The sequence below is a fragment of the Ambystoma mexicanum genome, chromosome 11, assembly GCF_040938575.1.
Source record: "Ambystoma mexicanum isolate Mex_15411 chromosome 11, UKY_AmexF1_1, whole genome shotgun sequence".
In the NCBI taxonomy this organism is placed as follows: domain Eukaryota; kingdom Metazoa; phylum Chordata; class Amphibia; order Caudata; family Ambystomatidae; genus Ambystoma; species Ambystoma mexicanum.
In genome coordinates, this window is record NC_090934.1 from 351,976,525 (window position 1) to 351,988,967 (window position 12,443).

Here is a 12,443-nt window from a genome sequence, read left to right on the forward strand (position 1 = left end):
TGCATTTCCCCACATATTCTGCAGTTTATACAAACAATATAATTTAAAGACCTCAAGCAAAAGACATTTATTACAATGGGAACTAACTGCAAACCTGTTCACAATGTTACTTGTACAAATAGGTAAAATGCAATGGGCCTGATTTACAAAGTGTTTTTCAATGGGATTGCGCCATTGTAAAAGGCTTTTGTAAGTGGGGGATACCACCAAACGGAATTACTGTTACCGGCATTCGGTCGGGTGGAATTACCGCCAGATGCTGAGTGTCCCAGATGACTCCATGGGGGGAGTTGCTGGTATAACTGGCACTGGTAACAATGGTGCCGGTACTACTGTCAATTTTTGCTGGTGGGGTGCCGGAATTACCTCTAGCTCTGCGTTGGAGGTAATTCGCCCCACCAGCAAACTCGGAGTCGACCATTGCAGTAGCATGCCGGTAAATGGAATTACTGGCACATTAATACTGCACTGGCCAACTCCTAATGAGGCCCAGGCTTGCCAGTATCCTAGCGGAAAATCTGCAAGGTACTAGCTTCCCTACCATGGCTGTGACCCATTGGAACACTCTACCCGCCCCCACATTAGGAGGATTGACTCACATTTAGCTTTCCGCAAAGCGATAAAAACTATGCTATTTGTATAACATAGTAATTCTTGGTCTCGCTGAACCACTTGCACCCATTCAGGCTGTACGGTATTACTATCTATGATGAAACCCTCATTAGGACCTTATGATACGTTAAATCTGTAACCACATATGTATTTTTACTTTATCAATTGTTAGGTTATACGTACATGGTAACTATGAGCAATGCTTCACTCTTGAACCATCTGTGTATGTATCCTAAGAAATTCCTATTGTCAGGCTGCCCGCTCTATGTAACCCTGAGCAACAACCCTGAGCCAAGCCTTCTTTCTTGTAACCAAGACAATCTCATGCAAAGACAAACCTCTATGCCTTTGGGCTGCAGTATGCTTTACAAATTTAAACAATAAAATAAATAAATAAAATAAAAATGTTGGGAAACTTTCTCTTCGCCAGCTGCCTGTAAAGCACAGAATTCAGCACAAAGCCCTTACTCTTTCACATAAATGCCTTTCTAGTAATGCTCCCCAATACCTGGCCGACTGGCTGGAGGCCGCGATATAACCCATATTGGACGTTTCTAATTGACTGTATGGTACAACTGGCCGAATTTGGCCAGTACCATTTGGTCATTTAGAAACAACCAATTTGGGCAATCAATAGCAAACATGGGGAGCGAGGGTTGCGGGAGTGTCCCCCGCTCCCTATGTTTGGTAGGGATTGCCTTTGGGGGTAGCAGGGATGTCCCCTGCTTGCGGAGGTCTGGAGGTGGAGGACCAAGAAAAAAAAAAAACGAGGATCGTGCAGCGTCGGATCCGACCGACCCAAGTAGGAGGGACGGATCAGACGCTGCAGGGTCACAACTTGCACGGACGGCGAAAAGCTAAATAGGGGATGTGTGGGGGCTTTTAATTCAGAGGTTTTGGCCATGGTTTCGCGGGCAAATTATTCAGCCGTAAACAATTGTGCAATGGCCAAACGTATACATCCAAGGCCGCACCATGTAGAAGAGTACTTTGCTCTAATGAGAGCAAAACGCTCGCCCAGCTGCGGTGTAATTTGCAGAACTATAGGGGAGTCCGTTTCAACACCTGGGCTCCCGGTGCATGGAATGAGCTACAACCTACACCACGGGCCGTCCCTTGCCTGACCCGATTTAAAAGAGCCATCAAGACACTCCTTTTCAATGAAGGAGTTGAGTAGGCGTGTTTTGAGTAATGCCTCATCTGCGTGGCTCTCTGCTTCCTTGTCTTGTTAGTCTTGTTTATGTTTTGTGTGAGCCCTGAGGCCTTTGGGTGGTTGGCGCTTTATAAGCATTAAAGAAAAGTAAAGTAAAGTGTGTCATTTTATTTTTAGTTTTCTGTGAAAGAACAGTGAAACATATGTGATTCTGGGTAAATAAAAGAAGTTATCATTAAAAATTGTTAGCGAGAATAAGAATGATTCACTTTTATAGGAGACATGAGTGCAAGAGAGAATCCATATCGACAAAAGGCAGTGCAGTAAAATGGGTTGATTTAAAACATTATAAATGGACCACAAAAAGTGTTGTGAATTGTAAAGCAGTAAACGCAAACTGAATTAAAATGTGAGAAATTGATATACACACTTCTACATAGCAATAAAGGTGAAGAACTGTCATATTGAGTCAAGATGGTGGCTACTCATACAAACACCTGCTCCCAGCGTCTGTGGCTGTACACATCTGTAAGGATTTCAAGCTTCATTCAATGTAATTGTGCTTCACAGTCTGATGATCATAAGGTGAGCATGGCCAGCAGGTGGGCCCAGCACATGGGCTGTCAGGCACTGGAAAAATCAACAAATTAATGAGAGGGACAGAAGGTATGAGCATCTCCAGACATCCCTCACAGAGTTGGTACCCTGGGCGGATGCCCAGGTCGCCCTTGCCTGGGGCCGAATTTGAGCTTGAGAATTTTAATGCAATGTTCTAACGTGTATAATTCCATTTCCTAAAATAAATATGTCTTCTTTTTACTGCCACAGTGAGACCAAACATAGTAAAAATTCCTTCTCACCTCGAGGTCGATGTGATCGATGTCACCAGTGAATGCAAAGATGTCAAATTTATTCAAACACAAATGCTGCATCAGGTCTTGGAACATGAAGATGACTTCCCAGTGGTTGCTGAGCTGCTGGATGCACCAGAACCCATCACATTATTTAAAAATGGATGGGTTGCCTCTCTCCAAAAAGGAGAAAAAATTATATTCCACGAAAAGGCGTCGTCTTTGAAAATTCTGACATCCTCCATGAAGGGGAAAAAAGAAGGCCGATATTTTCTGATATCCAGTAATTACAAAGGAAAGTTTAAAAGAAGGCCAAGGGAGTTTGCCACTGCTTACGACCTTCTTTCTTGCCTGAAGACTGATCTGAAGCTACGAGTAGTAGTGACAAAGGACTGTGACTGTTATGAAGAAGAGTTCCCATCTCTATGTGTTGGTGACAGACTCAATGTAGACTCTCGAATGAACATGATTGACTCAGTGGATGGAGCAGCACAACAAACAGATGTGGTTGTGTGCACAAGGCAGTGCGATGATGAAGAGGGGGAGAAAGATGAGTTTGAGGAGATCATGTTACCACTGCATGTTGAAGGCCGGTTTGTAGAAGAGATCACTGATAACAGGCGCTATACCATCAATGACATAGTGGAGAAGTTTAAATTACCATGTGATTTCAAAGTTGTTGTGAAGGACTCCACCATGCCGAATGATATTTTGGGATCATTCACTTATCTCAGACTAGAAGAAATTATTGAAGTGCCATTTATAGTGAGCAGTCTTCTCAGCGAGCCCGACATTTGCTTTGATATTCCATTGACGTGGTTCAATGTCTCCCTATTCTTTACAGAGGATTCTCCAGCAGTGCCCAAGAAGCGGACATCCATATCAATAGTGGAAGAGGTGATGGATTCCTTTTATTATAACCTTCGGAAGCTTCTACCTTCAAATGGTCCTCCCCCACCAAGACCACCAAAGAGACAAAGCTTGAAGAAACCAGCGACTCCGATGGAGGCACATAAAAAGACACCCAGACAGGTGAAGCATTTTTATTTTACCTATTTAAAGATCTGATATGCAAGACCCAAATGGATATGGTTCCTCCTCATACTAACAGCTAATATTGTATATAATAATTGAGTGCTGTTTTGTTTTAATCATCACATTGATAATCATCGATGTCATGTTGGAGAACAACAGAACACTTGGCAGGTAGTTGAGGTTCAACTTTGTTATTCTTACACTCGAGGGTTGGAAGACCACCTACAGGAATGATAGTCCCTACAACACAAAATGAGAAATCCCTCAGATCTAACAGTGTCATGAAGGTGCAGCAACAGAATAAATGCAAGGGTCTAGTCTAAGTGGACCTAGGGGGTTAGCCCAAATTTATACTCCTTATCTACCAAAGAAACACAGTTCCAGAGATACAACCTCCTTTTGGTGAGTTCCCAAGCCCATTCACAGGGGGCCAGATTGTCAAAGCATTTTTTGGTCCAAGCGAGGAGATGTTCTCGCGTATCTCCTCACTTACGGCCTAAAGAATGTCAGCCCAATTGACAAAGCATCTCATATGTGCTCATTCAGATGCCCTTTTATTCCCCTTTGTGCATTTGAGCATATAAATGGGTGTTTCTAACTCTGCCATGATTTGTTTTTGAAGTTTGACAACCAGGGTCTAAACTGCAGCTGTCACACTAGCACTCACACTAGCATTCCCAATCGCCAAACGGGAATGACAATGTTTTTTGTTGTTGTTGGATAATTTCCCAGCAACCAAGTAGTGTCGGGAGCGTGCTAATGCATGCATGGGACTTGACAGCGCATCTTTGCGCCAACGCCCAGCCCCTCCTGAAATGCTCAGGTGACCTTTGTGAAGAAGGTGACCTAAGCATTTCAGCAATGAGTGCAAATCAAAGGAGCGCATTCTCTGCGCTCCTTTCATTTGCGTTCATTCTTGAGAATCCGGCCGAGGGTGTTTATAGCACCCCAGCATGCTTTCTTGGCCCCTCTTTGGTTGCTAGTTGCTTCTGACAGATTTAGTTGACCGCTGGGTGAAAATATTATACTCTCTTGCCCTGGATGGCCTTCCTACACTCCGGAAGTGTAGACATAGCACACACCTACCAGGCAAGAACCTCTGATTCCACTTTACCCTAGAGCATACCTAGTGCACGTACAAACAGGATCCCCCCTCTAGATCGGTCTGCAGCAGCCATCTTGGATTAGTCATGCAATACACTGTTCCTGTGTTTTTACAAAAGATTGTTATTTTATTTAAAAAATAGATAGGCAATATAAAAAAAAAGAATACTAGCACTATTTTTTTTTAACTTCCTATGGAAAATGTTGAGCTATTCAAGCTCAAAATTCGCAAAAGCAAGCACATGGACGCATCCATTTTGTGAAATGGATGCCCGCTTGTGCTGGCTTTTGCTTTTGCGGCACTAATGAAGGAAAAGCCAGCCAGCTGTAGTAAACAAAAGCTACCGCTGGGTGGCTTTTCCTTCATTGGTGCCGGGACTCAGAGGACGCGGACCGGAGACCAGAGCAGGCAAGCTGCAGCTGAATCTCGGTAAGTGCTATTTATTTTTTAAAAAAATAAGTACTAGCTGCGTTTTTTTTTCTAGGTTTTCCGGGCTGGAGGATCCCGGAAAACTTAGAAATAAAACCGCAGCTTTAAAAACGTATTTATTTTTGCAGTCGCTTTTGAAGCGACCGCAAACATAAATACAACATTGTGTTTGAAAACGCTGCGGTTTTTCTTTTCAAGTTTCTCAGGCTCCTCCGGCTCGGAGGAGCCTGAGAAACTTGGAAAGAAAAACCGCAGCGTTTTCAAACACAACCGTGTTGTGTTTCTGCCTGCTGTGGCTATCACTTTGGGTCTCCGGTGCTCCCTCAGGGGAGCACCGGAGACCCAAAGTGAAAGCCAAGGCAGGCAGAAACACAACGCGGTTGTGTTTACATGCCGCAGTGTTTCTCCCTACAGCTGATTTCCCATTTGGAGCTCTCGGGCTCCCCACGGGGGTCCGAGAGCCCCAAATGGGAAATGCTAAATGCTGCAGTGTTTCTGCCTAAATCTGATTTCCCATTTGGGGCTCTCGGGCCCTCCGTGGGGAGCCTGAGAGCCCCAAATGGGGAAGCAGATTTAGGCAGAAACACAACCGCGTTGTGTTTCTGCCTGCCTTGGCTTTCACTTTGGGTCTCCGGTGCTCCCCTCGGGGAGCACCGGAGACCCAAAGTGATAGCCACAGCAGGCAGAAACACAAAACGGTTGTGTTTGAAAACGCTGCGGTTTTTCTTAAATAATAGTGCTAGTATTATTTTTTTTATATTGCCTATCTATTTTTTAAATACATTTTTTTACTGGACTATCCCTTTAAGTCATAATACAATTATAGTTAGGATCAGCTTATGATTTAATAATTTAAGGAAAATAATTTTGCTAAATGTAAGGAACACATTCTTTCAATCTGCCTTAATAAGTAGCTCACCTGCTATTGCTGATGCTAAAGTATCCAGAAGAGATGTATGTTGTGTGACAAAGTCGCTTGTGAGGCATTTGGAAAGGGCGATCAGGAGACTGGACTCCTGCACGAACAACACGGTTTTTAATGTGACCAAGGGAGGCAGTGTATGAGGCACCCACTAGAGCCTCTCTTCCCCTCCCAAACGTTTGTGTAAGATAACCCAAGTAATATTCATAGGCAGTGGTGGGGAACATGATGTAAGCCTTCAGGAGGCAGATCAGGGATTGCAATAAAACTGATGCTGATTCCCATAATATGCTGAGAGGCGAGCATGCAGTATCCATGCTGGCTTGCACAGAGCAAGAGGATCACAGACCCATTAGCATTTCTCCGATCAGTCTCACCAGCCGTTCCAGTCATCTAGTCATGGGAAATATCTGAACACTTGCAGACAGCACAAGTGGGAGAAAACAAAGGGGTCAGGTAACATAACATTTTAGGTAGCATCACCACAAGGTCACCATGACACTGCCTCCTGGCTCCTTTTGAGCACTACCAATTACTTGATCAGCAAACACAAGAATCAGTAAGAGATGTACCACATGAAAATGATAATAGTGGAACAAGTGACACAAAGGAATGACCGGGCCAATAAAGAAACCCAGGGCTAACATGAAATAGATGTAGGCTGCTTTGGGCTGGACCTGTGGTCACACAGGCCAGCCTTATCCGTGGGGGACCGAACAGAGACTTCAGTTACCGTGCTCACACGGCAACAAACAACCATACTTCTGGATGTGGCCGTGAGCACACGGCTGGACAGTAGCCTGGGAGCACCCAGGCTACACACGCAGATCTGTGATCTCACAGATCAGTGGGGGTTGCAGTACCGTGATCACACAGCGTCAACCTGCAGGCCAAATGAGATACAGAGACAGAAGTGTCAGTCACGGAGTCTGACGCACGTACCGGCAAAAGGCTCCATTTATTAAGGGTACATATGATGTAGTCATGACTGTGGAGATTAAAGGGCCACCACCACACTCCTCCTTTTCCATAACAAGCAAGCATAACAATAACCATATACATCGGACATGTGAACTAATATTACAATCGTGGATGCATTGCAGTCTGTGCACCCCTTCTGATGTCTGGGACAACAGTCATTTCATCATTTCATTGAATCGTGATCCTAAATCCCTGGGTCAAACTTCTCACTCCGCTTACGCTATGGAGTCTTCCTCCAGTCTCCTGATGGAGCTTTCCCCTTGGATTGATGGTAAAACTCCTGCTGTTCCTCCCGGGCACTAAACAGGAAAAAAACATCCTTGTCTTCTTCTTCTTCCCAGATGAGCCCTCTTTCATCTGTTGGCGCAAGCTGAGCCGCAGATGGTCTGGGCTCTGGTCCTCCCACTCTTGGTCTGATATACTCCCTTGAAGAAGTAGCTGGTGATGGGGCTCGACAGACCCTTGGAAAGTGGTCCGATATATCAAACTCACTTAATGGGTCCAGTTCACCCTGTTGACGGGGTGCTCTGCTAACCTCCTGGGTAACCCATCTGCATCTCCGATAGTGACTAGTGGGTGAGGTTGCCGGCCTTGTTGTCTGGACGTGCGTTAGGCAGTGCCACTTGAAAACAAAACACATTAGCAGCTCTGCCTTGTAGAGGTACCAATGTCGGGCTGTTACGACCTGTACTGGTGCAGCATACTTGCCAACCCTACCGATTTAGGTGGTAGGATACCGCTTTTTAAGCAGTCCTACCGCCTACCGATTTAGTGGCAACAAATACGTTTTTTTAAATTTATTTTTTAAATTATTATTTTTTTTCCATTTTTTTTTGCCTGGATTTAGGAGCCTGTTCAGCCATGGTTGCAGGCTGCACAAGTACACAGAATCCGAGGAACGTTCTTCAGTGGGGATGTGTCCAAGCTGCTGCTTTTGTAATGGTGTGTTCTTACTGGCAGCAGTTAGCAGACCAGTGCGCCAGTGCAACCTCTCCAGACTGTCAGAGGCGCCTGTGAGATCCGCTCCAGCACTTCTGGATATCAACAGCCACATGGTTCACCGTACCTCAGCTCCCCGGTGCCAGTCATCTACATGCTGGGGCGAGCTGCTGAAGCAATGGCGAGCCACTCCTCCGAATGAGTTCTGGCAGGTGTGAGCTTGCGCCAGGAGCCGGGTGGAAACCACATGTTTCAGCCCCACCCTGCGCGAGTCTCGCCATTTCCACATGCCTGCAAAAGCAATATGCTATTTCTTCAGCATAGCTGCACAATGCAGCGCCCTCTCTCCGGCACCTGCTACATACTTGCCAACCCTACCGATTTAGGCGGTAGGATACCGCTTTTTAAGCAGTCCTACCGCCTACCTGATCTAGTGGCAACAAATACCGATTTTTTCAATATTTTTTTAACTTTAAGATTCCTACAGATTTTTGGTCACAGAATGTTGGCATGTATGGTGCATTATTGGTGTGTGTCTTCAAGTTATGTGGACCCTTGTGTGTTTTGTCACTCCTTCCACCCACTCATCATTACTGGGGCTTATTGAAGAAAACAAAAACTGGAGACTGTTCTGGCCCATCTTTTCTACTGGACAGAACACACAGCAATGTCACAACCCTACCACATAATGCAGAACTGCACTCCTGTTTCTTGCTTTCTCCCAGTGAATGCAGACATGCACTTTTGCCCACAGGATGCTCTTCCCCTTTTCCTTTTCTAGCTCCCAGCACAGAGCACATGCAGATGCTGCTCTTTTTCCAAGTGTAAACGTGCACTATTTGCTGTTTCTCTTCTCCATGCAGGAACTGCAGCCTCACTTTTCATTTCTTTTTTTTTTCAACTCTCTCTGATCCCAGAGTGTGTTAAATACACTTCCTTTATTTAAATTTCCTGCTGCTCCTAACATGAAGTGCACAGCATGACACTTGTATTGTATTCCTTTTCCTTTTTCTTCCTTGAAAGAGCTCTGACCACGGAAACAGCACTGCCAGAGGCCAGGGTCCACCCAGGGAAGATCTGCCACAGCTCCAAACGCGGAGCAAACACATTTTCTGTGTCTCCCTCCCCCCCTCCCCGAGGAGCACGTGCTCTCCTCCCCAGAGCTGCAACCTCTGTGAGGGAACTGGGACATATGGCTCAGTTCACTGAGCACGCAGGGATCACTTCCCCTTTTCATCCAGCTTTCTTTTTCTTTTTGAAGCTCCATTCACGGAGCACCTGCAAGTCACTGTCTTCTCGGCCCGGGAACAGCAGGGGGCCCACCTCAGCTCCGTTGACGTTGCGCACAAAAGGCACTTCCCTTTCCCCTTTTCAGGCAGTTCCGAACATGGAGTGCTCAGTGGCAGGAGCCACTGTGACTTCTTCCATTTTTCTTTGAAGCCCTGATCTCGGAGCACACACAAATCACTGCCCTCTTGGCCCAGGAACACCCAGGGGACTTTTCCTTATTATTCAGCTCCGATCAAGAAGGGCACAGGATTCACTGCCTCACGGCCCAGGTGCCTTCAAGCGCTGACACAGAGCACACAGCACTCACCATTGGAGAGCGAGGAGGGCTACTCCACCCCGAGCAGCTGAAGGGCACTACAAACAACCAGGCGAGTGGCTTATACATCGGGTGGGCTGGAGACCCTTCATTGCCATTGTTGTGGACTGGACCTGTGGTCACACAGTCCAGCCTTATCAGTGCTGGGGGCACCCAGCATGGGATTCAGTTGCTGTGCTCACACAGCAGGAAACAGTCGCCAGGGGTACCCATATATCTGGTTGTGGCTGTGAGCACACGGCTGGACAGTGGCCTGGCAGCACCCAGGCTAAACACACAGATCTGTGGTCACACGGATCAGTGGGGGCTGCAGTACAGTGATCACACAGCGTCAACCTCAAGGCCAAATGAGAAACAGAAACAGGAAATCAGCTGCTTGGGCGCAAAACCCCCAAGGAAAAATAATGAAAGCCATTTGCACCCCAGATGAACCCCAGGATGCAAATGGCTTTAAGGCCCGCTCAGGAGGACGGACATGGCTGGTAACAGCACTTAGCCCAAGCTGAGGCCTGAGTAAAGCTCAGGCTGGCAGGCCCTTACCAGCCATGTCCGCCCTCCTGAGCGGGCATGAAAACCACAGTGTTGTAAAACAGGAGATTTTTAGACTTGGATTATTTTGCATTCTAGGACTTAGAGTTTTGCATTTAGAGGATGTGGAAATGAAGTAATAATGATATTATTCTGGCTTAATATGTTTCTATGAGGATTTACACATTCTCAGTTTACTTCACTGTGTGATTTTTGTATTTTGCAATTAAGCACTAAAAGACAGTTTTATTGGAGACCGAAAGAACAAATAATTAATTATTTCTCCCAGGCAATTCTCACAAAGTATGTGGTTTAATGTGTAAATCACAGAGTGGGTCAAAATCATGGTCTCACTGTTAAGCCAAAGTGTGTGATCCTGGGCAAGTACTTTATTGTTACTGTACACTTAACTGCCGAATTTGGAGTCCTTAAAAGTTCATACTATTACAAATAGATTCCCTTACAATAGGGCAGATTTGGGAGTTTTTGGAACAACATGGTGTCCCCTTGTATTCCCCCTTTAGTGACCCGTGAGGATGTGAACTCAAGTTGTGTTATTGTTGCACTGTCTCTCCCTCTGTCCCATATCACTTGATTTGGCGGGCAGATAGAGATTCCAGCATAGAGGACTGGCTGTGACAGAACCAACATTCATTTTCTCCCGTTACTGCCAATAACAGAAGTTGCTTAGGCCGTCCAGAGTTTAACCCCAAAGGAGAACAGCGAGTGTTTTTGAAATGCCCTATTATGTTATATAATGTAGTCTTGTATAGTGCATCTCCTGCCATTTGCACGGGTTCCTGGAGATTCATGGTCTGCAAGAAGTGAAGTAGGAAACAATGGTAGAAGCAGCAGGAGCAGAGCAAGGTTGCTTTGTTGCAATGTAGATGTTTGTGTATCTGAAAAGATAGTGTTCTCTGTGGTGTACAAGTTTTAGACATGTTGTGAGTTCTCTGGAGTAGTGCATCATGTGTGTTCCAGGTTGCTCATGTAAATTGCGTGTGTGTTTATCTGTCGTATCTGTCAGGGTGATGTTAAAGAGTGTGGAGGGCTCTGTTGATGTATCTGTGGGGAATTATTGTGGTGCACATGGAATGTTATTATAGACACATGTCTTTAGTTGGTGTACGTTGCATTGTGTAACCTGTGCTGTTTCAGTGCTGCAGTTGCCTGTCAAGAAGTGTTGTCTGTTAAGGTGAGAGCAAGAATGATTTGGAGGTAGTTATTGTTAACATGCCTTGCCCAACAATCCACAATCTTACTATAGAAACATGGCAGTTGGCTGCATTTATACATATATATATATATATATATATATATATATATATATATATATATATATATATATATATATATATATATATATATATATATTACAAAAAGAACTTTGTTAAAGGGATGTTATGGTTAAGTTGCACTTATAAAAACCTATGCAATTCAATAAAAAATATTAAAAGGACGTTATGGTTACAAGTAAAAGCGAAAAAAAAAACTGGAATTCGCCAGTTATGGTAAGCTAAGCAACCATAACTCACACCATCTACGTGCATTGCTAACACTAACACCCAGGACATGAAGGATGACATCACAAATATCATTGATGACATCACTGATGACATCACATGCAAAAAGAATGTTGATGAAAAGTCCCTACCTACAAGGGGTTCTTTCTATTATGTTGGTAGCAAGATGTCAGGGGTGATTGTGTAATGTTAAACATGTAATAACTAGTTAACAATGCAAGACTTACTACACACTTGTGCTAGTACAAACAATACATATGAAGACCCAATGCATATAAATCAGAGGCACATATAGGGAAACTGAAGTAATGAAGCAACAGCATCATCAGAAAGTTTATCTCAGGTGTGCAAATTAAATGTGTGTTGGAGGCCCGCTATTGTCCCATGCATGTGCATCATGAGCTGTGACTAGACCCTAAGGAATGTGTGTTAAAAACATACGCCAAGGTTAACGTTTTGATATACAGCAACTTTTCAATTTTCATATTGTGATTGTCAGTGATTAAAACCACCTGGCCTACATTTTTCAATGCACCTAAATAAGAGAGGCAGCCATGTCATGTCATCAGTGATTTCATCAATGATATTTGTGATGTCATCTTTCATGTCCTGGGTGTTAGTGTTAGCAATGCATGTACATGGTGCCAGTTATGGTTGCTTAGCTTACCATAACTGGCAAATTTCAGGGGGTTTTCGCTTTTACTTGTAACCATAACGTCCTTTTAACAACGTTTTTTATTGAATTGCATAGGTTTTTAT

General features: G+C 44.6%; 1 protein-coding gene across 3 annotated transcripts in view; it reads left to right on the plus strand.

The window, feature by feature from the left end:
* THEMIS2 (thymocyte selection associated family member 2) overlaps positions 1–12,443 on the plus strand; it is a 465,016-nt gene that overhangs the window by 259,640 nt on the left and 192,933 nt on the right. For all 3 annotated transcript variants that reach the window (XR_011279631.1, XM_069623060.1, XM_069623061.1), the window contains exon 4: positions 2,594–3,648. Coding sequence is in view for 2 of the 3 variants with exons in the window: in XM_069623060.1 (XP_069479161.1) it covers positions 2,594–3,648 (1,055 nt within the window). In the remaining variant the exon portion in view is untranslated. The remainder of the gene's footprint in view (positions 1–2,593; positions 3,649–12,443) is intronic.